A 27,354-nucleotide genomic window follows, 5' to 3' on the forward strand; every position below is an offset into this window, starting at 1 on the left:
TTTCATAGCATCATTTTGATGCTAGATTCATAGCATCAAAAATTGAAACAGGGATACAAATTTATATCTCAGATATAACATGTATATAGCATCTTATGACAGTATGAAAAAAATATTATACTGATACATTCACTGTAAGATGTGTAACAAAACAAGCTTTCTTCTCTGAAAAAACAGATGCAATCCCACCCACTCAGTAATAAAAATAAAAAAATCTAAACTAGAAATGATGACAATATATAACTAGAGGGAGAAAAGGATATTTTACTGTATAAATACTTAACATGTTTTTGGCTTGGGTTCACATAGAGAGCATAGAAATGTCATCATTTTCAAATCCTCAGCATTTCCAGTCCTCAGAAAAATCTTCCGTCCTCCGTGCAGATAGAAGTAGAAAAGCAACTGTAAATGGTTTGTTTGTTAAATGAACCCTGCCTTTAAGCACCATTTTGATTTCTTAAGAGCACCCTATGTGAAACAAGATGTTTAACTCCTCAGAGTTATTAGATTCCAATATTACCATTCACTCTTAAGGAACAGGTTTTTTTACTATCATCTAAGATGATTCCTTACTTACATGATGACTGAAGCTATGATGAGTTTGCAGCATGATAAACAGCTGAGTCCTTCGAAGGATGGTCTGTGTGCTAAACATATAACCATAATAAGAGACGTTCCCTCTCTTCTCCTGCTGGCCAAAATATCCCAAGAATAATTTATAGGGATTGTCAGTACAAGGGATTTTAAAAGAATTTTCTGACTGATGGTCAAATGATAAGACTGCAAATGATTAAAGTATAGTAAAATCTCTTTCACTCTGAATTTTCAATCTTGGCAGCAGAAGATAATAGTGAACCACCACAAAAATCTCAGTCTGGTATTCTCACACTTCGCAATCAGGTGAGCGCAGCAGAATGGGGTAACTATTACACCTTATGCCTAATTTTAAACTGCATTCCCTTGTAACATGAACAAAAGCTCCTCCTCTAACAGAAAACAAGTATATCTTAGAGAAACTCAGTAACTGAATGTCACAAAGCAAGAAAATCTTGAAATTACCATTAGTAATGATTCTTTTCTTCTGTCTTGAATTAAGTAGGTGGGCTGTTCTTATGTTTTCTTGCTTTTTGCTTTATTTTCCAGTGAAACAAAGCAGTCTGAGAAGTCTGTGGTTATTTCAGATCATTACTGTTAGAGATTTAATGTTCTCCTTATTAATCCAAATGAGAAAGTTTGTGTTCTTTGTGACCGTCAAACCAACTGTGGTTGAGTTTGAGTGGAAAGAGCACAAGAATTCTCTATTTTGCATCATTCTAAAAAGCACATCAGAATACTGTGTGCTCAAATTCTATGAGATTATTTCATTCTTGAAGAAAAAATCATGTTGCTTTTTTTTTCTTGAAAATTTAACAACTAGGGAAAAATGTCACTGTAATTTGGAACTTTTGTTAAGGATCACTAGAATTTAGAATCTGATTAAGGCTGCTGCCCACCCTCTACATTTTCTGAACTGTGTTTGAAGTAGTGCAGCTAAAAATTTGTCAGACATCTGAATAGCTCTATCTTACCTTATACTCTTAGAACATTGTATGGTAGGCAAGCAAAAGCCAGTGCAATTTTGATTCACTACTGTATTTACAAATGACATAAAGATGAGAACTGGAGAATTTATATGATAGACCTCTTTTTTCAAAGCAAATGGACAAAGTCACACATCTTTAAAATCAAGGCCATAAACTTAAAAAGGAAAGCAACAATCAAACAAAATATATATTATTGTGTTTTTTTTTTTAAACCCTAACCCTTTTTGGAGTAAGACAAAATCAAACAAATATATATTAGCATTCTAAACCACAAGAGGGCATTCATGCTTGTAACTGGATCCCTGAAGGTAATATATAAATACATTCATTTACCTATCTATCCCCCTATGTACACATTTGGTATGATTTCTGTTAGATCCTAATTGTGGTATAGAGCACTTTTTCTGTGGGGAAATTTCCTCCTTCAGATTGCTGTGGTTTATCCCAGTGTTTATAAGGGGTAGCTCTTACAGTCTCATTTTGATATTTGCAGATGGAACCAGATTTTCTCACTCTTGCAAAAGCCTCCCACAGTCTTCACTGAGACCTGATCCAGCTCATCTCAAATTCAGAGGGGAACAAACTGATCTCAGAGAAGAGGAACACACAGTTTCTCAAGGCTAAGTGTGCAAGGTCAAGCTTGAATTTTCTGAAGTCATTAATTACCCCAGAGAGAGGAGTTGGGTCTCCTCAAATCTCAAGTCACTCAAATCTGCTCAGCATCATTCTGAAATCATAGCTGTCAGAGGTCTTACTCTCTCCATATTTTTTCCCTCAGGCACCTCATTGTGATGAGAAGAGAATGCTGTTTGTTTTGGTTTTGAACGGGAATACATTTCCCTCTCTGATGCTTATAAAATTCTCATTAGAACCTGAAACAACCATAGAAAGGAACTTTGAAAGCAAATCCATCCCACTGGTTAATTATGTGCTTAGTGGGAAAAGATCTCAGAAACACTGGAGTGTATATGGTAATATTAGAAGTAAATCTACTTTTCCACAAAAATAATGTATTACTTCAGCACCAGAATATATAGGTTAGCACCAGAAGGTATCAATTGCTACCCATCATCTCAGATGTTTAAATGAGGCAAAAAATATCACAAGGAATATAATCATATAAAAAGCTGCACTCAGTAGTTCATGATATCCACTACCCCATTTTTACTCTTCTACCTCTCACAGTATTTTGAGAATAAATATTTTAACCTTATTCTAGTTTGTGTATACTTTCATAATTTTGTATTTAGAACAGAACAAAAGTCTGAGCTAATTTCTCCAACAGCCAGACTGTTTTTAAAGGCACACTACTCTGCTTGGAAGAAGTGCAAATATGCTGTGAGAATAGCAAATGGGGTTAGTTTGTCTCAGTGTAACCTTGAACTCATCTAGAGCTTTCCTCAATTCATATCATAGCAGACACACTGCTAAAGACATCTGAAGTCTTAGCACATTTCAGTACTTTTTTTTTCCAGCTCCACTTTGTGCCAGGTAATCAGTCAGGCAACTGTGATGCTGGCAATCAAAGTAGATCTTTCCTGACATTGTCATTATCCAACCCAAGACAAAGATACGATAGAAAATGGGGAGATTCAGCTAGGAATACAGAAAGGCTTTCTGTAAACTACTTATAAAATAAAGTGGAAGGACAAATTTTGCATCATAATCAAACACCTGATTCACTGCAGTCATCTCCATTCAAAATATTCAGCTAATACTTGAGTGCTAGTGGCTGGTTTTATCAGGAGCTGCTCGTATGAAATAGCTTATTCCCAGGTCATTTTTTGCTGTTAACAATTGCAGTGTGAGTAGTTAATTCCTAGCACCATTATGGGATGTTGTGGAACACCTGCATACCTGTTTGTTAAAAGCAAAGTTTTCTATATCCACAAAAAACAAGATATTTCACAAAATTAAGGTATTTGTAGCAACTTAAAAAGTAACAGATACAATAACATATATACCCGTTATAATAATTTCAGCTGAATTACAGAATTATAAATTAATTTACAATGCCTAGTCCTGTTTGGAAAGTGTACCATATAACATACAAGTTGCAAGTTCCAAAGTGCATAGTCATTTGTCAATACACCTTCTGCTATAGGTTCCATGGTGTAACCTGAACTTTTGCTTATGCTCTGCTTCCTGTCTTGTATTTTTTACATGAAAATGTCCAAGTGCACTGTTTTAGTTGTGCTGTCTTTACTTCTTGAGAAGAATTCTAATTTGAACCAAAAATGTATCTGTCTCATGCATCTTTGTCAAGTACTGTGCTAGCTGAGGGCTGGTGACCCACCTGGTAGTTTTGTCTCATAAAGTTCCTTCTGTATGTACATAAGTAAGTATACATAAGTACATGTGTACATGGTTATATTTCACTTCCAAAACAGAATTTTAGTCAAAGTATTTGACTGATCTCGCACTTCTGAACCCAGAATCCCTTGAAACCAGAAGGAAAACCATATACATTGTAATTGTGTGGATAAAGGTAGAATATTACAAATTTTGTTCCTTCAAAACACGGACAGCATTTAAGACAATGTACTTATCTAGCTATTTTCCAGTCACATGGAGGAACGTCATTAACCAGAAATATCTGAACAGTCACAGATCAGTTGCTGATATTCTCTGAGGACAAATGAAGAGGGGCTGTTATATTTAGCAAGCTGTACAGTTCAGTCCCTCCACATGTGTCCTGATGCATAAAAAGAATAGCTAATGTGAACAATTCCAACTTTTTTATATAGCACCACCATGGTACTTCACTGGATGACAGACTGTCTCAGACAAACACCCTCAAAAGGATTGTAATATAACGACAAAACTCTAGGCTATTTCAATAATGTAATAGTTGTGATAGATACTGGATTTCTTTCTTTCTACAATCTGGTTTTGAAGAAAAATAATTGTGCAATATCCTAGCTTGAAATGTACTCTCAGAGTATACACTATGCATTCAGTTCAGATTTTGATAGGAAAGATATGAATAATTTGTCTTTTAATATCTCATACAGATACTTTCGGGAAATAGTGAAATATATTTTAAAGGACATTGTTCATTGCTTTAGAAATTTGGAATCTTCACTGCTAATCTGTATGAAGAAATAAGGTGTTAAAGTTGCCTGATGAATTTTTAATATTTTACTTGGAAATCCTCTTACCTAGTTTAGGCCCGAATTCTTGAAAATTTCAAGTGGATGAGATTCAGTCAGGGGAACAGCAGATATACTGGTAAGATAGTAGTTTGAAAGACGTCGTATGTATGTCATTTACTGATATGCATTGCTTTGTATCAATTAATTTCTTTACTTCCAGAACAGGAAAAAATATATTGTGACAAAGCACATTTATACCTCCATGACTGTGCTCAGAAACACAGCAATACAAAGTTTGGCTGTGTTGATTACATCAGTATATACAAAATGATGTAGCTTTCTATCTACATCAGGTTTTAGGCACATGATTGACAGCCACTGCATCTTGGCCCACATGGTTTCTTATTCTAAATTTTTTGTCTGCACACAGGCATCATTGATGATAGCAGCAGCCGTGTGCTGAATTCTTGAAACACCATAAATGAATTAATGTTGTGCATGAGGTAGGTAATATCCTGCAGTTTCTCTTGCAGATATGTTTTCCTCTGCACAGTCCCACTGACGCTGCAGATGAAAGCACAGGTATAAATGGGGGGAACCACTAGCAGTGTGACAAAGAATTATTGCTTTACATGTCTCCGTTTTTAAAGCACAGTATTAAACAATGATCCTTCTCTTTCAAAATATATAATTTTTTAAAGGACAGCATATTTTAGGTATAAATTGACAGTACCTTTTCATGTGCTTTTAATAAACCTTATTTTCAGGAAGCTACACTTGCTAAAGTGAAAATGAGTTTGCTCCTCTTTACAGAATATTAATCTAAAAGGGCTAATGTGAGTCATAAATCCCGAAGAGTTAACAACTAATTACACTATACTTTGGAAGCTAATTATACAAAAGCATACAAAAAGAAAACATTGGAGTATTATTACAATATCTCTCTATATAAAATATGTGCAAAATTCAATATACAAGCTTCTTGTTACTCATCCAAGTTTTTTAAAAATAATGTAAACACTAACTTATTTAAACCAATATAAGTAGTTTGATGTTACTCCTGGGAAACAAAGATTGTCGGTACAAGAACCTCCATAGCTTGGAGGGCAAGCAGAACATGGGACTCCTACTTTATATGGTGCCTCTCCAATCCAGTTTCCCCTGAAAAATAAAATTAGAAAAAGAAAACAGAATACTTAGCATTTTGAGAATGGAGGAAAAAATATTCATTAATGGTATCTTCTGGGTGATTAAGTGAATGTTTTTAGTGATATCTCATAAATTTACCATTACTGAAAACATGCATTAATATATTTCTGGAGGTTACTGGCAAACATCAATCTACTGATTTAAAAAAGACAAGCAGGATGACCATATTGTCCCAGACCAGTGGTCTGTCCCATATCCTTTATATGTCTGCAGTGAATACACGACGAACAAGTGACTTGTGAATCTCCAGGACTGGGATATTCCAGCTATTCAACCAGAAGACTTTGAGGGAAATAAACAACACAAGTACAGATGGCAACATTTTCCTTGAGAATATTTTGTCTGGCAGTTATCTAAAAGCTTATTGTTCACAGGTGGAAAGATGAACTGAGTGAATCAGTATCAGGTTTCACTGCCCTGGATCCGCATTGATCTGAGGTTGAATTCACAGTTGGAGGCAAAGAGAAGATGAAAAGTATTAATTACTGCAGTGTAATAGAAATAACTTTATGTCGGCATTTTTAGTGATTTCAAGTATTAATGGGAAGTTAAGGACTCCCATTTGGTGAATAGAGATGTACTGTTTGTGAGAGAGCCATAAGGAAGAAAGGGTAAAAATGGTAACTGAAAAATCTAGGTATGTCTGAAAAACCTACCCAGACTTTTAGGTGCTTATATAAATCTCCAGACTTATAGAGATATGTGCAATGATTGTGATGTCAGCAGAAAGTTAAAATTAGGTTTCCGTTTAACTGTTACACTTCACTCAACAGAGATCTTTCCTAGTTTGCATGTGATGTGTTATAGCACTGAGTAATGAAATTATTTATAAAACATTTTCTCATTCTCCACCTTCCAGCCAATAACACTGGATCAAAAGCCCTGGTCTGGTTTGTACCTTGGAAGAAAGCAGGAATCTCTCAAATAATTTGCTCATTCCTACTTCTGTTCCAAATGGGTACAGCAGACTGAGTGCTCAGGAAATACATTTAGTTTGATAACAGATATGGAAATCCAGGAAGAGGTTTTCTGAAAAATGATTTCTATTTCATTTTCTGTACAATGCACAACTGATTTTTATGAGTTCATATTAGTTAACTAGGTGCAGGACCTTTGTAAACCGTGTAATTATCCTCGTAAACCTTTTTTCTTCTAATTTCAGAAACACATATATTTTTCAGCATTATGACTTAGTATTAGAGAAAATTATTGGAATTCTAAATCCCAAATCTTTTCCAGATTCCAATTCTAGTAACTTAGAAGGCTGTAATATTCAGCCTCTTCTGCTTTAGAAAAGCTTCTGACGTATTCAGAGGGACAGAGCCTTTACTGATTAACAGAGACTTCTGCATGTCTTCCCGAGGACATTAAGTCCACTGTCCTTAAACTAATATTTATTAATTCTTAAGAATTAAGAATATAACCTTAAATTAGACAAATTTATTCAGTATCCTTTTCAGTATCCTTTGTTTTCGACTGTGCATAAAGTAGGTATGAAAATCCTGATCCTACTACCTAAGAAACAAAGATCTGCTAAAAATCTCCTCCAGAGAAAAAGCTTGTAACTCCACGCTTTTCTTTGCCTTTTGAGAAATACACTGGGATTTTTAGGCTGAGAAGATAGAAATAGTAGTTAGCTTTCTTTTATAAAATCTGATTTCATTTTTTCCAGGTTATGGAGCTAAACATCAGGTTCAGTTTTTTTTCTGCCTGATACCCCTCACATTCAGTTCTTACCAGTCTTTCCTATTAAAGATAAATGTATGAAGACATCTTAATTTCCAAAATAAAAGGGTGCTGGGTTTTTTTTGTCATTTTTTTACTAAATCTTAGCTTCTTTCATGTTGAGAAATCTTTAAAATCTTGAAAGAAATATTTTACACATGTAACAGCTACAATGGCAACATACTTATGCATAAACTTTACCACATATGGACCTGAGTCTGAACCAAAATTTTGTAGATGATGTGCTCAATTAATTACACTTGGCTTTCTATATGGAACTATGGCTCTACCTAATGCTACACAGTCAGAGAAATCAGCCATTTACACTGTCCATAATGCTTTTGAAGAACTGGTCCAAACCAGAGCTCAAGTCAAAGCTCTCCCAGATTCACAATTTATTGGTTCATTTTGCACTTAGACATGAGTTTAAGTTGTTTCCTAGGGGAACATCGAGTGAAAAATCATTTCTATATTTCAGTTTTACATAGGTCACTACACAGGTGTCTGATATAAAGGCTATCCATAGTTGTGTGTGATGCATACTCTAATGGACTCAAATTTGGAAGGCAAGATGATATTTGCAGACACTAAACTTTGGTAAAGGGACTACACTGGGCTTAGGTAAAAGGATTTTATAAGAAATCTATGCTTGGGCTGCCCTTAAGCAGCATGGTGATAAGAAAAGGTAATTGTGGGCAACAGTTTTGGCAAAGTAAGACTTTGTTCAGTCTTACCTACAGTGTAGTAGCTTATCTGAGGAAGTCTAGTTCACCATGAGTATACATAACAGATTGAAGTAATAAGGAGCTAAAACTAAAGCAGATCCAACACATAGGAGGAGGACAAAGAAATAACAATAGAAAATATCTTTTTCGTTTCATTCCAAACACATCAAGGGATTTCTTTTTTCTTCTGTATACTAAAGTCAAGCATGTGCAATATATTCAGATATGATGTCAGCATGAATGAGCAGCATGCAGAAAAAGCACAAATAAAGGTCAAGATGCAGAAAAGGGTGTAAGCATAAGAGAGGATCCAAACATGCAAGCAGTATAAAAATAAACAATATGAAAAGAAAGTAACTCACTTTGGGGCATAGTTGCATACCAAGTAAACAGCTCGTCGCCAAACAGATCCCCAGACGTTCATATTGTGGCATGTGTGGATTGCGCAGCCTATACGATTGGAAGTGGCCCAAACCATCTGAATAAATATTCATTATTGGTGAAGTCCAAATTAAAAAGAAATATATTTATATATACACATTTATATGAAAAATAGCTATAAATAAATCACAGAAAAGCCAAGCTTTGGACAGTAGATTTTGAATAGAAGAATGCAATGTATATAACCTGTGTGTAATGGGTGCACATGGGTCCATAGCATCGCATGGGGCACCTGGGGTTGCAGTCCTGAGGATAAGGAAAAGCATAATCCTTCACTTCATCGTACCACGGCTTTACCAACTGGAGAATAGATCGATACCTACGTTTTTTTAAAGACAGAAGGGAATATATCACTTCAGATATTTTGGAATTTTCTGCTTATCATTGCTGTGATTCAAGACGCCTAAAAACACATTTCTCAGTACATCACTATGGGCATAGCATTAAGGTTGGATATTGGAAAAAACTTCTCCAAAAGAGTGGTAAGGCACTGGAATGGGATAGGCTGAGTCACCAACCCTGGAGGTGTTTAAGAAACATGTAGATGGGAAACTAAGTGACGTGGCTTAGTAGGCAAGATTGGTGGTAGGTGGATGGTTGGACTAGATGGTCTTAGAGCTCTTTTCCGACCTTAATGATTCTATGATTTTATCATTCTATTATAAGAAACTACTCAGGTCAAACAAAAATCTTTGTAAACAATAGATGGATATCAGTTATTGCTAGAACACTAAATGTTTCTTGCATCAACCTAAGATTTGAATCTCAAAGGCTGTACAAAGACTGACAAAATAATTCTTCTGGAGGATATCCGCCTACCTTCCAGTTCTTACAGACAGGTTCTGGCCCAAGAATCTCAGTAAGTAGGAAGGTCCATGGTCCCAAATGCACGTAGCAGCCCAAGCCTCTGCAGATTTGGCTAGAGTTTCATCCCAAACCTGACAAAATAAAGCACCATTAGCATGGGGGGGGGAGAACAAAAAGAAAGAAAAAAAAAAAGCAATAATTACAAGAATGTGAGAATATCTTAAGTCACAAATACACATAAAAGATTTAAGATTTTTTACCAAGGCAAAGACCTCTCAAATACAGACAATCATGGATCAGCAATCAGCACATACAGGCAACATCTGCCCCAAATTTGGGGAGAATCCTTGCCCACATCATCAAAGGAAGGCCTATATTCATGTCCCTTCTTTGTATCAGGAAAAACCCTTGAAAAGGCATTCTCCTACCATTTTCCCTTCTATGTTAATGAGATCCATGTGTGGAGAGGAATGAAACACTGGATGGGGCCCAAATGGAAGGCTAAAGCAAAGGAATAAAGTTCACCACAGGTATTACATACCTCGCAAAACCCCGATATTTTTGAAATAAGATTTCAGGAGTAGCCAGAGAGAGTATGTGTGGCAGGTTTTCCTATCTGAGGTCAGAAAGTCGAGAAAAGGGTTTCCACAAAAACAAAGAAATGAATAGTTTCCAGGTGTAGAATCAGTTTCATCACCATCTTCTACATAGGAGCTGACATTGCTATTTAACTGGGTTACAAAGATCAGAGGTTTGTAAAAGCTGATTCACTTTCTCAAGTTCTACTCCAAAGATAAGAACACGATGAGTGAACTTTAACACTCTTTTATGCACTGATGCTTGCTCACTCAGGTGCTTAGTTATAACTTGATGCACTGCTGGAGCTACAGATGAAGAGAATAGTTACACAGTTAAACAAAGTTACACAAATCCTAGGCTCTGAGTGTTTAAGTGATATCCAAGTAGGCCTTAGATCCTAAAATTAGATATGAATTTTGAAAACCGCATATGAACTGTTTTGGTGTGTGAATTGAGTTTTAGTGAATTGCATATAGAAAGAAAGACCAAAATGTAGTCAAATTTCTTAACCCATTGCATCTTTTTAAATACAAAGCTAAACTTGTAAATCTTAAGCAGCTACAAAATAAAGACTATGCTCTGTAAGGTATGAAATAAGAAGAAAAGTCAGCAATAAACTTATCAAAGGATCAGGTGTCCCACAATACAAATATTTTCTGTACTATGAACTAATACAGATTTCCAAAACAATGAACTCATAGTTTTAAGCTCCCAAGACTCCAGAATGAAAGGACTGATCACAGACTAGGACATGGACTAGGACAGAAATTCATGCCCCTGACTGCTTGTAATTTGTGAAATTTCTCTAAGCAAACAGTAATAAACCTTTCCTAACATAGAGCAGTTGAGGTATTTCCTGAATTAAAACTGAAGAAGCACAACAGGTATAAATATAAATCTTTAATGGAAATGATCTTCCATTCAAGTTGAATCATTTTAGTGAAAGTAAGATGGATGGAGCTTAAAGCAGAGAAGGTTAACTATACACCTGTTCGTCAAAGGTGCCAGAATGAAGTCAAAGCAAAAAAATAGACAAAATAGAACAGAATCAGGAAGAAACATACTAAAAAGGAACAGTCTTAAGCCAGACAGTCCTTTGACTTCATCTCTGAAAAATGAAGGGAGTTTCTTGGAGGAGTTAGAGATAAGCCTATAACTCAAGAAAAGAAAGCTAAGCTGGAGCGCTAGCATACATAAGGAGGGACCTGGAGTTGCTTTGGCACTGTCAAAAACCTAAAAAATGCTCCAGGGTCCAAGACGAAGAAAACTGTATGCAGATACTTGTTCTGATTTCTATTCCTGTTATTAAGCCAATTATCTGCATGCAAGCAGTACACAAATAACCCTTTATAATCTCTGCAGTTTATCAGTGGTATCAAAAAGAGGGCTGAAAGAGGAGGCAACAGCAGGCACCATCATAAAACTGTGTGTGGGAAGCACGCCTGACAGGCCAGGGCAACAGACAGTGCTTGGAGCCTGCCAGGCCTGGGGGAATGGAGAAGCACATGAACCCAGTGTGTGGGTCCAAACACAGCTGCCTGGTGTGCATCCATAAGGGGCAGCTCAGCCAGTATTGTGACACCCCATAAACACCCTCCTTTACTGGGATTAATCATGCTTCTGGCATGAGTGCTCTCTGCCAGGAGGCTGAACATGAGGTTTGCGTACTTGCTCCCAAGTGACCTGGCTGCAGTCCCACAATAATTCAAATGTGTACTGTATTTGCACAAATAGCATCAAGCTCCTGATTTTCACTCAGCATATTTTTGCATACTAAATTGCCTTGCAAAGTAGTGTGTTACTTGTTACAAAGAACTGCTGAGACTGGATTGAGTTTTCACCATTAATGCCCTTTCTAAACTGGGCATGTTTCCCTCTTGGACAGTGAGAACATTGGTAGTCTACTTTCTTTAGCTTCATTTTCTGTTTCTCAGGAATCATTAGCAACATCAGATTGGGAAAGTTGTAGGGGATTGCTTCAAACTCAGTTAAAAGTGTCAGGTTGGCAGGTAAACATTACTGGGTATATAGTTCACTCTGCTTGCCATTATCTTGACTCACTCTTGACCACTCTCTGGACATACAAAATTTTTGGCAAAGAAGGGAGATAGAGAGAACAAGAAAGTGTACATAACCTCTGAATGAGAGGGAGAGCAAGCATCTGCAGTATCTTTTAATTCCTTCCACTACTTAATTAACAGGTTGATGAAATACCTCTGTACAGAGTCCTCTCCTGCCGGGTAATCATTTGTATTTCATGAGAGAGGGAAGTGCACTTCACCATGATCTTTTTTTTTTTCTAGAAGTAAAGTGATTGTATCAGTCCATCTAGGATTAGTTCTTGTTCCTCTTCACAAGAAAAGAAAAATAATTAATTTTAGGCTGAAGCAGAAAAAATTATCATCTCAGAATGACCTTAAATGTTCTAAACTGCAAGACACTGTACTGTCACTGCAGTCTTTCCAAATAAGTTTGATTCTGAGTCAAAACTTGTTTTAATTTTTATCTCAGATCAGTTCCCTGTTTTGGCTGTGTAGGAGACCATGGCAAACTGATTTAAGGCTTTACGAACCCATGAGGCTTCAGTGCTGTACACACAAACAAAGAGAAAAAAAAAGATAACAGAACTAGAAAAGTATCATGAAAGTAGAAAATGAAGTAACATGAGGGGTAGTTTCTTTATGGAGAGAAACTGAAAAGTTCAAAGAAATTAACAAAGAAGTTTAAAATTGTGATAAACAAAACTGTCAACTCTGTAATGATGGTCAATCTATTTATAATCATTTTATTAAACACAGCAGAGAAACGTGCCTAACATGAAAGGAAAACTGCAAAAGAAAGAAAGATTTGCATACACAGTGAGTCGAGATCTGAGGAGGTGACTCATCCTCATAAACTAATCATGCAAATACACAGGATCAGACTTTGCTCATTTGCTCCCCTGGGGATAGCAAACTTTTGTATGCTAGGTCCTTAGTGCTTGGGGGAGCAGTTATCTTCCTGTGATCCAACATATAGATCCCCTCCAAACTATCCAGACCACTAATCTTGTTCATCATGAAAATCCTCTCCACCTTCAACTGGGTTTAACTGAGCTGTGAGGATTAAAAGCATCTTACCACACTTCCACTGGCAACTTGAAGTCAACATCCTTTGACCAAACTATTTTTCTTTCCTCAGCCAAAGATTATTTTCCTAGAAAGCTGTCCGACTGTGCTCTTTACACAACTCCCTGCTAAACAACTCTTAAAAATTACACTTCACTTGAAATTTTTCAAGCAGATTGAATATAGGTGAGAGGCCAATGCTAGGATATGGGACATTTCAATACCCGAGAACACTTTTCAAGACTCTGTGAAGTTGTTGTGGTGTTTCTGTGCACTCGAACAGCACATGCTTGTTGAGCATCAGGAATAAAATCTAAGTTTTAACAGTGGGAATTTTGTCAGCAAGGCCAGAATTTCATCTGAGATTGTTGATTTCTGCTCACTCTATAAAACAGTAAAATAAATTATTGTAGAATTTCTTGTAAGCCCACAGAGGGAGCTTCTTTCCTTAGAGGAAACCTTGTAATGTCATGGTCATACCTACCTGCCTTTCTGTAGCTGTTTGCTGTTTTTGTCATTCTTGCATACTACATACATACAGGGGATAGAGATGCTCTTTTGTTCTTTGTTGGAATATTTTTTAATACCATAAGGTTCCAATCACCATTGTCCTCTTAGGTAATAAAATTATGATGAAGAAACATTATGTTGAAGAAAAAAGAAAAAAAAAACTACAGTATTACAAAGATCTTTCCACAACATTTATAGAAGAGTACCTGGCTATGCTTTTATTTGAGGAATGTTGTGCATTACCATTACATAACTGAACTGAACTTGAAAACAATGTCTACAGTTTGAATGAAGAAGCTTTGTCTTTTGACCCTGTTTGACACATGTTAGGGGGACAATTTTTGCAGCAGAATGGGAACTAAAATGGAAAGCAACACGTAGTTCAGGCAGCAACTTCACTCTGTTATTTGTGAACAGAACACAATGACTATGTATGTGTGAAACAGGTTAAACGGAGTTCTGTTAATGAGTATCATTTATTCATATTGCAAATTTTCTAACAGACTGTTGAATTACTGTAAATATACTGTTGCACTGGAAACTTTCATTCTGTGGTCATTTTTCAAGAATAAACATCAATCTTCTTGATTGATTAATACAGTTTTACTTGAAAAGTAACAAGATTCATAGTTGTAAGTACAGTAGAGCAAATTTATTAGCAAACATGAGAATATTTGTGAAGGATGAATATATGAATTCATGGTTAAATTATACTAACTTAAAGAGAGTAGGGACCCAAAGCAGCATTATCATTGTCTGAAGCTTCCTCTCAGTGACAGCAAAAAGAAGTCTCAACATTTTTACGGTATTAAGGGAGTGTGGAATTTTGGATCTGTATGTTTATTTAAATGAGGGAAGGGGGGATGGTGGTGTTACCTCCACTGTAGATATGACTACCTATGGGCAAAATGATTCATGCCAGACCATACTAAGGACTTTATTTTTTTCCTGGAGCACCACTTGGTTCTGCTGTACGGAAGGTTCGAGTCCTTGTAGTGTGGCTTCACATATTTGTATTGTGCAATTCTATGCAGGTTAGCAAATTAAAACTTTATCTTGTATAAGGTCTGATTCAGGACCTCTAGATATCTGTAGAGCTCATGACTGGGTCGCATACTTTCTTTAAGCAACCTTAGTATAATGGTTCAAACACAAGCATTTCATAGCTTTGCAATAGAAAAAGAAAGCAAAAGATTGCTACTCTATAAATATCAAAATATGTACCTGTTTCTATTGTAACTCTTCAACATTGTCAAGAATAAAAAGGAAGAATCATGTTTTTCAGTTTCCATGTACCTATCAGAGCAAAACATGCTTTGATTTTCTTTTTTCTCAGAAAGCAGTTAGTGGCTTCTTCCAAGCCACTAACCAAGATCTGTCAGCCCTTTACTTCAGATACTTGCCCTCAGAATGATGTTACATTCCGTAATAACTCATTACTTCAAAAATAAAAATACAGTACATGCAGATAAAATGTTTATTTCAGTGTTCTTACAGGTAGACAAAAAAAGATCTGAGTAAGTACTTGAGATCCCAAGTAAAACAGGTAATTACACTAATAATACCTTTAGAGCTGTAAAGGTAAATCTCCACCTGTAAAGGTGGAGATGCCACACCTGAGAAAATATGACTGATACAGTCATATCATACCCATTTGTAAGTTCTTGAAGTTAAAAATTAGAAAGAAGAGAGATTTAAAATTCATTATTCTTAGTGAATACAGACAGTGATAAAAAAATCAACCTATCCTTTGGTAGTCAATTTATTCATTATGCAAATGTTATTGGGACGGGGATGACCAGTTAGCAAAAGATGACTTACATGAGAAAGCTGAAATAGTTTCAATTTAACTTTTGCTGATATCTTAAATTCCAGAGCTAAGCATTCTTGTTTTCTTCCCAAGGCAATAGGATACTGTACTTTACAGTGCAAATTCCCACTGACATCAGGAGAAATATCTTACTATGGTTATACTTTTACATGTCTTGTTGTATGTAAGACATCATTACCAAAATAAATGTTAATAAGATCTCTTCTTCTGTGTGAATATTTTAAAATTGTTACTTTTGGCAATGTGTCACAAGAATTTGTGATCTAGAAAGAAATTGAGAAGAATATTTTTACTGATACACTGTACTATTTTTCTCATTTCTTTATCTGTGAATAAACTGTATTTATTATTTTATTTTTGAAGAACTCTTTGCAGCTTTCATTGTCACAAATAAAACAGGGGGAAAAAAAAAGAGAAGTAGGAACATTATGGTTTGCCAGCAGAGATACTGCATAGCTGGTAGAGATGAGTTAGCTGGGGAATTCATAAAGATAAGTTTTTAAGCTGGGGTTCTGTTCATGATCATTTTAACACATTCAAGCAGAACAGAACTGTTTCCATTCCTTTGCTGTCATCATAATCCTTAAAATACCCCAACTCAGATTTATTGCTGGTAGTAAAGAAGCTCCTCTCACTTGTTCTAAATGTTGAATACCAGCAGCAACCCTCAGTACTTAACTGTGGATTTTGTTGTGTTGGTATTTTGTGTTGGCTTTTTTCATGTAACATATCAACTAGTACAACAGTCTGCATATTTCTCAGTGGCAAAGAAAGTTCTTTATGCAAAGCATACATACCCCAGTAACTCACAGTCCTAAGAATCCTCCAGAGCACCCATCAGGCAAGGACAGCTAGTCCTACTGCCAAGTCAACTGTGATGTGTCAAGCCTGCAGCCACCAGTTGCCCAGTTAGAGTGACAACTTCCAGATTCAAGACGTAGTGCAAATCCGGACTGAATAGGTCAATTTTTTACACACTCTTCTATTTAAAAGTTTTTGTACAGCAATTTGTTGACAGCAATTGCATGATAAAAATGCAGACGAAAAGTTGTGATATGCAATCTCAATACAGCTGTATGGCAACAGTAGTTTATATTTAGTAGTAATAGTAATAGAAAGTATGATCTTTTTGGTCAGTTTTGTCATCTTATTTGTCACTATTATGTGCTTACTGTGGACTCGTATTAGTTCTTCAGATTGGTATTTGGTACCAATAGCAGAAACAAATCCATACCAGTTCCTACGCACCTCAAAAAGGTGGCCAGTAGGACCTTCTTCTAGAAGCAATCAGTCAAAAAAATAACCTTTCTAGATCAGAGTTCTGATTTTATTCTTCATTATCCCTATGCCTTTTGTTGTTGTTGTTGTTGTTGTTTTTTTTCCAGCTGAAGATCAGCAGCACTTACTTCCAGAATGGGAAAAAGTAGAAAAGAAGAAAACCTCAATTAAAATGATTTCTTCCTATGAAAACAAAACAAAACAAAAATGTTGGGAAACTGAAGGATGAAATCTGACATAACCAGTCCATCTGTGCAGCTGCACTTCACAGCTGCTGGTTCAAATCCCAGAGAGGATTAGCAGATGTAGGCTGCTACCCCTCCAGATACACAGACCTTGTCCTTATGGGTCATTCAGCCATGCAGCCTTACACTGACTGTACTGCTCACACATGCAGTACCCATTTCTCAGAAATCCCAGAACAGCGTACATAGCATGCAGAATTCCCTAGCACAGCTTCTTCCTATCTCTGCTTTTTAAGGTCCAGAGGCTTTATGTAGGACCTCTTACCACATTCAGTACCCTTAATCTGGCATAAAGCTTAATAAGAAAACCACCAGTCCCTCTGCCTGCTTGCGTTTTCAGCAAAGTGGCTGAAAGAGACTTGTCTTTTTGCCCTTGCTTTTTTCAATACATACTGTGTGATGAAAAAATGAGGTCACTGGAATTTATAGACAGATTTGGCAAACTTTATGTATTTATTTGGGCTCTGAGATCATTTGGACTCTAGGCACTCTCTCTAAGAATACGAATACTTTTTGCTGTCAGCTGCCACCTGTTAGGTATTTTACTGTGCATGCTGTAATTGGTGCCTACTTCATGTGCAAATCTTCATGTTCCCAAACAGATTAGATACTAATTAGAAAGTTTACACAGAAAAATCCCAAAGTCTATCCTCTAGAGGAAAGAAGTCTCAATAAAAACTGCAGATCTGTACTTCTTTTGCAAATACATGCAGGGTTAATACATTAAGCTGCTTGTCCAATACTCCACTGCATCTCAAAGTAAAATTATGCAATGTTTCACAGTCAATTTGCTCTCATATAAACAAACCTCCAAACATCTGATTCACACTTCTGAAGGGCTCAGTATTAGAAAGTCTGACTTACAGTGCTGAGGGCATCACTAGACAGAAGTCCAAGAAAACTCGCTGCCAGAAATTCTTTTCATATGAAAATCCAAGTCTGTATTTTACATAGAAGTTTGTATTTCTGGGTGTCTATTTGGTCTAAATTCAAACTCCTATTATTTGAGGCTCAACCATTCTAATAGCCAATTTGTTTCTCCTAAATGTTGCCCACATTTCTTTTCATGTTTGGCACAAGGCCTTTAAACAATAAGAAACAAAGAAAATTGGTAGGCTGTCAAATTTAATAACATTAAGCTTCCTTGATATGCTATTATTTGTTTAGCTTTTGGAAAAGTTAAATATCATAACTACATATCTTAAAATATTTAGTGCTTTCCTAACCTACTGCAAGGCACATTTTAGTTGGCAAGAGCTTATCTCAGAATTGGTAACAAAAAGGGCCAAACTGTCCAGTTCCATGTCACCCTGACAATTTTTCATAAGTCTGAAGAGGAAGGTGTCTGACTTTTATGATCAGTATAGATCGCCTTCTTTCAAAACCAGAAAATGTAAATACAAAATGTGTTATATAGTGCGTTTTTTCTTTTCTCTATGAAACATATCTACATTTTCTACTTTTTGTTACAAAAGTATTAGTAAGTAATGGATGTTTTCATTAAACAAAAATGTTCCTTAATTCCTTTAGAAATTTTCAAAGTTAATACTTATTTCCTAAGTAGTTGTAACTGAAAGATATGGCAGTGTGACACAGAGGAAAACAAATAGCTTCTTCTTTCTGCAGGATAAAGAAAAAGAACAATAGTTCTTTATTCTAATAAGAATGTTCAATTTAAAAATCTTTATTTAAACAGACTAATAGATAATGTCGTACAGACAGAAATGGAAGAGCAGTCCTGTCTTACTTGAGTTAAAACAGACCTCAGGGCACCTGTAAATTCATTTGCAGATGCAGATACCTTTGGTGAAGATCATTCTCTCTGCCCAAAAGCAAGTGGTTATCCCAGAGTTTCCATCTTTTGCTGACTTTATGATACACATTTCCATAGGCCTGGATAGCATAGGCTCTTCCTCAGATCTTTTCAGATACAGAAGGAGGATTAAAATGTTGAGAGGTTTAAGGCTACTATCTTATCCATTCATGTGCGAAACAAAGCACTGTGTATTTTGGATCAAGATTTTCATGAAAAATGCCCTGTCTCTCTTTTTAGCCAAAAAGTTCAAGAGGTGCTACATTTAATAATAAAGGAATGTCTAATTCTGAGGGCACTGGGCAGACTGCTTTTCTGTCATTACTAGGTTGTTTTTTGTTTGCTTAAACTCCTAGAAGGCTTTCTGCTAATACTAAATTTAAATAATGTAAATATTCTGTTTTAAGGCACCATCAGGAGATCTGTGTTTTAAAATACACATAAAATTTTGGAAAGGAGATCTCATAGCAAAACAAATTTAACACAGCCATTTCTTATTGCGATATTTATTGCAATGACAGTATCATTTTTGGGAAAGTTCTTCAGATATTTCAAGAATTGCTTTCCAGGAAAAATCCATTCTGTTCATCTCTTAAAGCAGGTCATCTGTTCATTCACACTGAATACAACTTGTGGTTTTTGTAAGTCATGCAGCTAGCATCAGTCTTGGTTTTACTTACCATAGAGGAACCCTAGTTTAGTTACTGAGACTAAACTTTGGCTCCTAGACTCCTGTTGTTGGAAGTCTGCTAGAAAAATCAGCAGCATCCTGTGCCTCACTGATAAGCACTGAGTAGAGCAGTGTTGCATTGTTGACAGCAGTGCTGTAAGAAACAGGTAAGTGGAGAAACTCACCTGACAGACAGAAACAAGCTTGGTAACTCTATTTTACCGAAATTAGTAGAAATCCAAGTTCAGCTACTCTTGCATTCTTTCAACTCATTTTCAGTTACCATGCTTAACTGCTGTGAGAAAAATCAAGGAATGGTGTAAAATGATTGTGTCCTTTCAAAGTTGTCAGACAGAAACTCCTTACTGTAATCATGAGGATCACCTCAACACTTTTTGCTTTCTTTTAATTTTTTGGAAAGGATCATATTCATAGCACTCATGATCTTCAGACGCTCCTGTTCGTTGTTTCCAAACAGAAGGAACATACTCAGCTGTTTAAACATAAGCACAAGGGGTAGGAGGGAAAAACTGGAGCCAATGAGTATATTTTCCTATTGTACCCCAATCATATTAATCTCATATGTGAATCTCCAGCATAGAGCAAACTAAAAGCTATGGAAAACTGGGATAGGTGAATAACACCAGGGAAGCTCCAAGCTCCTATGTGCTTCTCTTCCCAGAGAATTGAAGTAAACTGTACTTAGATTTACTTTGTGCATGATGATGGCAAGTTAAGATCTTTGTACCTTGACTCATTGTTTCAACCTTCACTGCATACATAGGACTAAGGGAACAGTTACTTGAAGGGTTAATTCTTCATTGCATTATGTCATTTATATCTTTAAACATGCATACTTAAATACATGTCTAACCTGCTTTGACACTGATATAATACGAGAGCTGCAATTGGAGTGCAACACTAATTTGTGCCAATATGCAGAAGACATGAGCATGGAATATACATACAATTTAAGTAATGCCAAGAAAACTGGCAGTAAATATATGAAGAATAATATTTGAAATTAAGCAAGGAAGGAAATTATACTGGACATGTAAAAGATTAATTATCTGAATTTTGGAGGGAAGTACTTAGGTTCGACATTTGGAAATCATTTCTATTCCTAAGGTAAAATAGTTGCCAAGAGATGTGACTGAGACAGCGTCACTATATGTGTTCAGGAGTAGACAAGATGAAAACCATATGTATTTAATGCAGAAGGAAGCCCTGCAAAGGGGTGGGGATAAACTATATGAATTAAGAGATTCTATCCAACTCAACAGACATAAATCTTGAAGGAACTAGTCCTGCAGTCCTCATAAACATGAATGGTTTCAGTGGGACAATGTAGATGAGCCAGGGCAAACAACTCAAGAACAAAATGTCCTTCAAGATTTAGAATGGTTTGTAAGAATTGACAATAGAAAAAACAAGCAAACAAGTTGAGAAGTTCATTCATCAGAAATGTATTTGAATTTAAGATGAAAACAAATTAACTCACTTTTTCCATGTCCATGTGAAAGGTGTTCAGATATTAAATAAAACTTTGGAAAATGTGAAGTAGTTAGAAAACACTTCTTCTGTTCGTCTTACCTGTTATCTAAAGCAAATCGATGGAACATTTTTTAAGATCACTTTGACAGCAAGAAAATATTGTGAAAACTTTCACATTTAGGAGTGAAATAGTTATGAAGCTATTTCTGTCAATGACCATTAAGTGGACTATTTTCTTGCTTCTCAGAACTGACTTCTGATTATTGCCTGCAAATCTTTGTGACAGGAAACAATGTCTCCAAATTCATCATTCAACAAAGAGAATCACTCCTGGGCATTAATGAATAATCAGACTTCCCCTGTGACTTTGTCTTAGAGCACAGGACTGTAGGAATTTCTTTTGGAACACAACTGTCCTAGGTTGGAAGGGACCTTAATGATCATCTAGATACAATCCTCCTGCTGTGGGCAGTTGCCAAATTACTTTTAGTTTAGAAAAAACTTCTCATTACCTTTGTCCATTTTATCACATTATTTCATATGAGATTTACTAGAAGATGAATGAACTCATTCCCTCATTCTCCATTCCCTTCCAACTCCTCTGCCACCAGTTCATGAGAAACTGTCTTATGGTTGCCATGAAACAACCGATTTGTTTCTGGCCAGTCTGGGAATCTGTTACTACTTTAAGTTCTACAAAATGACACATTCACTAAGGGGCATGTTTTTCCCAAATATAAAGAAGTACGTATGCAATCACTGAACAAAAAGGATCTGAAACCCTATCAGACCATCTTCCAGACAGAAGCAGGCTCAAGTTTACCTAGAATATTTCTCTACTCCTTAAAATTCTTCAGACAGCATTCCACAAACTATCTTCATGTTTTGAGTGTATAATTTGGCCCCATCTATTGTAGTTCTGGCATACTGCTGCTGGTGTATTAATGACTGTGTTGATCAGTACTGGGCTTGGGACTCATCCTTGCAGAATTTCAAATGAAAGGCTTTTTAAGTCAGCAGTGAACTACTCACAGCTTGTCTTTCAGTAAGGCTTTCAGCTCAATTTAAATTACTCTTACCTAGACTAGATTTTCCCATCTTAAGGGGAGTTTTATCAGATTCACTGTTTCTGCATGGTGCATGTGAAAATGTAAGAAGCATGCACATACACAAGCATCTGTTCACAGCAGGTTTTGCATGCATACAGGAACTTGGATTACATCAAAAGAGCACACTGCCTTTTAAAAAAACTAGCCTCAAGTGGAAATGAGCACAAATATTTATTTACTGCATGTACTGAGAGTCCACAGATAGTAGCAATGTATATTGAATGATATGTTTTATAAAACTCAAATTTCATCTAACAACATACTGTAAACCTTCACTGGCCTACTAAGCACCAGAAATGTTCCAGGAAGGCAACACAGGTCTCTATACCACAGAGTTAGCATTCAGAGAAAGTGATAGCTTGTCCACAGACTTCCCCTGGATTTGCAGATTGACATACCATTCACACAAAAGAACTGAAGACAATTCCTTGCTTTCCTGAACCATGAGTTTTATGGAATGTTTCTTCTTCCTCCAGAAAAACTATGTAAAACTGAGTGGATGACTGTCCTCTGACATATGCCAGATCTAAAGGCTTGTGTTGGACTTCTTTCTGCATTAGCCTTAAGAGCACAAGAAAAGACTGCAGAATGACATTCTTAGGATAAGGAGAAATGAAGAATATAGAAAAGACCAATACTAAAAATCAGAGGTGATTACTTTAACATCATAAATTTGGAAGTTCACATTTCCTTTTTTGTTTTCTTTCTTTTCCCCACTCACTTAGTCTAGACTGGTACTTGCTGAAAAACTGCAAACTGAAGACACAGTACTACCAGCATCAGAAATAAAAGGACTTACTTAAAAATGTGACTCAGTGAGTGGTAACATCCCAAGAGAAATGTTACCCAAAGTCTTATTGACCCATAGTGCCTAAAACCATAGAATCATAAAATGGTTTGGGTTGAAAAGGACCTCAAAGATCATCTAGTTTCAACTCACCCGCTGTGAGCAGAGCCACCAACCACTTGATCAGGATGCCCAGAGCCACATCTAGTCCTGAATATCCAGCCTTAAAACATGCCTGTTTCTTTCACTAGGGACCAGCAATTGAAGAATGCCTCTCATAATTACTTTTGACTCTCCAGTTGGCTACTTTCATCAGTAACTGCATACAGGAGCATGCTGGAGCAGCATTCACATCCACCTCTCCCACACAGAAGTGAAATGCTCCCTCTCTTCTCTTACTTCTATGTTTGTCCAAATTTGTCTTGCCTAATGGGTGTGCTTAAAGCCATTTTTTATGGCATCCCATCAATTGTCCTGTAGCACACAATATTCAAGACAATATGGGCAGACAGAATAATGCCCAAGGACTTCAAACTATCCATAACTATGCTGCTAAATCTTATGCTCTTATGGATGAAGAAAACAAGAAAACTGATATATATAAAAGTGAGAATGAAATCATTCATCAGAGAAAAAGAGTTCCTAACAATTAAGAAAACTGAAGAAACCAAAATATGCTATGACTTTGATCAAAGAAAAGTATAGAAAACATTTCTGTATGTGTTTCTGAACTGCAGAGTCCACCTCAACTTCAGTATACTTAAAAGAATTTTCCAGAGTCTACTGCATTTTACAGGTACTTCCAGCCCTCTAAAACATGACATCATTTTTCATCACTGTTAGTTGAATGGGAGAGGCCACTTTCATCACTGTCACTTCACTCTTCTGTAGTGTTCAGGACAGGAACACACACTGTGACAATTTTCAGCACAGCATGTGTTGTCTGGGTAATGAAAATATGGTTGTTATTTATAGAAATTAGTACTGAGTGGCACAGCCTCTTTTATATTAAATACCACTAACCTTATGCTCTCATAAGACAAAACAGAAACTGTGCCATACACTGAAATTGGAGACTAAAGAATGAACTGAGCACGTTCTAATAGTCTAATAATAGTCTCTTTACTGAGATGGCTCCCCAGGCTTGGTAGTCTTATAATGCCATGCCATCTCCAAGACCTAACCACCAAAATTTTTTTGCAGCCACAAAAGCCAACAAGTTAAATAGAAGCAGCTGTCATTACAAACCAGATGGCAGAGACACCTATGTGTGATATTGCCCACCGGGTTTTTCAATCTGTAAAGTTACAAGATGCAGACAAATATTGATTAAATTATAAAAGCGAATCTAGCCAAGGTTAGCTGCCATCTGGAGATCCACACTGGAATTGCATTCTAGATCATTACCTAAGTAAATTGTGGTGTACTCTGAAGGATGCTGCATGAAGTAACATACTATTGTGAAACCAAAGGTGAAACAAAGCCTTAGAATTTTCCTTTGTGACCATCAATGGGGCTGATGGTGCCAGGAACACAAGAACATCCCATAGATGGTTGGTACTTGCAAAAGCAATAGTAAGGACAAGGAAAAGAATAACACCTAAGTGGTTAGGAGCATGACCTTAGCCTTGATTCTGTATCTAACTTTGCACAGTACCGTGGCAGAGCAAAGCTGCAACAGAATACCCAAGCAAAATAGGTGAAACCTTGGCAATTTTCTACATTTGTGTGCATTAACTATAGATTTAATCAAGGAAGCTTTCTTTCTGTTTAAATTTCTTTTTTACTGTGCAGGCTAAGAACACTGCACTTCTAAAACTCTTGGGAGTGTAACAAGGTGCTGTCTTCACTTAAGCAAACTGTAGGAGCACATTTCTGAAAGACACAAGCCAAGGAAGGGCATGGTAGGCTGACATTCCCTCAGACATTACAACAAAGTTTATTTATGCAGAATCAAAGGAAATGTCAACGGAGGGCTCAGCAATAAAAATGATGACTGAGCTTGACTTCTGACCTCTCTATTTTTTCTGTCTCTAACCCTTCTACTTAACAAACTTCAAACTCAGACTATGATATGGTTACAGAACTACATCCTGCAGTGTTTTGAGTGCAATCAGCATTTTAAGGTGCCGTTTGAATTATATGAACAGATTATATGAACAAATTCAAATGTAGGTAACATCTGTGATAGACACATGTTCAAACTGTTAGTCATTAGTTGATAAAAAGAAGTTGCTATTATTACTATTCTGTCATTATGTCATGCTGATAGCGTTATATCTTCTCAAACCTGTTAACCATCTGTTGTCATCTGAGGTGCTCTATGGCTTTAGGCAGATATGGTGCTGACACAACTTGTCTGTGCTTTCAAGACAGTGTGAAGACCTGAGAAGGCAAAATACTTTTTGCTTGGCAAACCTATGTTTAACTTCAGAACTCTAGAGTATGCACACTGAATGCTGGAACATGAAATGGCAAACATGTTGCTTCAGTTATTACTGCCATGTATGAAATCACAGTGGATGAGTAACTTAGAGCATATCTGAAGGAACAGATAATTCATACAATGTATTATTCGCCCATAAAGAGAAAAGGTGCCTGTCACAAACATAACATTTCAAACGTATTAAATTCTACATGTTAGAAACACATCTAAAATAAGCATTATACCTAATGGAAAAATATTAATATTAGGCTTATGCAAATAACATGCAGTAGGTAAAATACATGAGCATGATGAACATAGTGCATTAGATGAATTGCTTTGCAAGAGTAGCTTCACCATATTGTGTCTGAAAGTACTGTTTGTGATAGAAACTGGAAGTGCTCATTGGCTACCTTTTTGCATACACCAAGGCAATGAATTCCAGTGTGCTCCACCAAAGCAGTGGGAGAGCTAGCGGTTACTACTTATAACACATGTGATGTCACGTCACGATAATGTTGGACCACGTATATGTTATGATCATGTACCACTCTTGATGCCAACAAGCAGTTAATTCACAACTTCATTACTTGAGGTCTCAGAAGCTTCATGAGAACTACTTATGGAAATGAAAATTCAACAGGGCTAGGAAGAGGTTCACAGTTCAGTATTAGCTTTTGCTAAATTCTAAAGTTAGTTCAACTTCAAAAGATGCAAGGAAAGAAAAATTTAGTAAGCAGTAAGAGTTCAAAATTGTTAGTCTGCCTAATTAAATCTCCGTAACTCACTTAATAAAATGAAATCAGTGCCTTAGAGTTTGTTTTATTCTGAAGTAAACAAAGTTCACTTACCATGTATTCCATGTTGGAAGCAGGTGGGAATACTTTGCCTCTTACTTGATTATGATAATCAAGAATGGCAATCATGTCATTCTGTGAAATGTAGCGCTTCCGCCTGGCTTTGGGAATTTTTGCTGAGTCCAGATGAGCTGCCAAAGCCGTCTCAATGTCAGTGAAATTATTGTTTGACAGGAGTAGGTCAGTGGAGTTGGGTAACACTAATGCACTTGTTTCGCACAGAATGGAAAATAAGAAAGCACAACTGATTGCAGCTATTACTGTCATCTTGGGGCCAAAGCAGAAAGATAGGCCACAGAGGTTCTCTGCTTTAAGTCAGGGCAGTAGAAAACAGATCTGTAGAAGAGAAGATGTCAAAGATGTGATTCTGTACATCTGGACAGTGGGACAAAGCGAATTGGCAGGCTGTGGTCAGAACGATTCTGTCTGTCAGTTCAGCTATAAAAACAATCCAGTCAGAATATGGGCTGCTGAGCAACTTTCAGTAACATATTATCATTAAATGATAATGCCCTTTTACTCCAAACAGCAAATTAAACATCATTGGACTCTGAATAACATGATCAGAGCTAGTCATATTCCTGAAATCGTGACAGTCCATAAACCACACTATAAATTCTTAATGGGGAGACTTCAAGAAAGCTTAACAAATGTTATGCACTGAAAATAAAACATCCATCCCAGGTTGTGCCTGTACTGTATGCATGGATTGCTCTGACAGTGTCATACAGACAAACTAAGAGGCAAAAGAACACACAAAAAGCACAGAAACAGCATTTACATCTTAACTACAGCAAAGTGTAGTGAGCATTAATAAAACTGCATGCAAAGCAAGCTTATTGAGTTGAATAGCTTACCTCTGGATTATACCACAATGAATACACTCTATTGTTCTCCCAGTATGTATAACACTCTCCTATGTGATGATATGGACCTTTGTGAAGGAGTGCCTCTTATTACAAACTCCCAAAGAACAAAACTCTGCTGGTTGTGAAGCTTTCTGGCCACAGGAACTGCTAACAGCTTTTATATGTTACAGTGCATGCTCCACAACAGGCAGCTCC

At 36.5% G+C, this 27,354-nt stretch overlaps 1 protein-coding gene across 1 annotated transcript; it reads right to left on the bottom strand.

Annotated features, from left to right (window-relative positions):
• Positions 1–27,354, bottom strand: PI15 (peptidase inhibitor 15). The gene is made up of 6 exons (XM_048938655.1): positions 27,148–27,354; positions 26,285–26,626; positions 9,598–9,716; positions 8,965–9,097; positions 8,700–8,815; positions 1–5,839 (listed from the first exon to the last, which is right to left on the bottom strand). Exons 2-6 carry the CDS (start codon positions 26,555–26,557, stop codon positions 5,704–5,706), a joined length of 777 nt encoding a protein of 258 aa, XP_048794612.1. The 5' UTR covers positions 26,558–26,626; positions 27,148–27,354; the 3' UTR covers positions 1–5,703.

The sequence above is a fragment of the Lagopus muta genome, chromosome 3 (assembly GCF_023343835.1).
Source record: "Lagopus muta isolate bLagMut1 chromosome 3, bLagMut1 primary, whole genome shotgun sequence".
Classification (NCBI taxonomy): Eukaryota; Metazoa; Chordata; class Aves; order Galliformes; family Phasianidae; genus Lagopus; species Lagopus muta.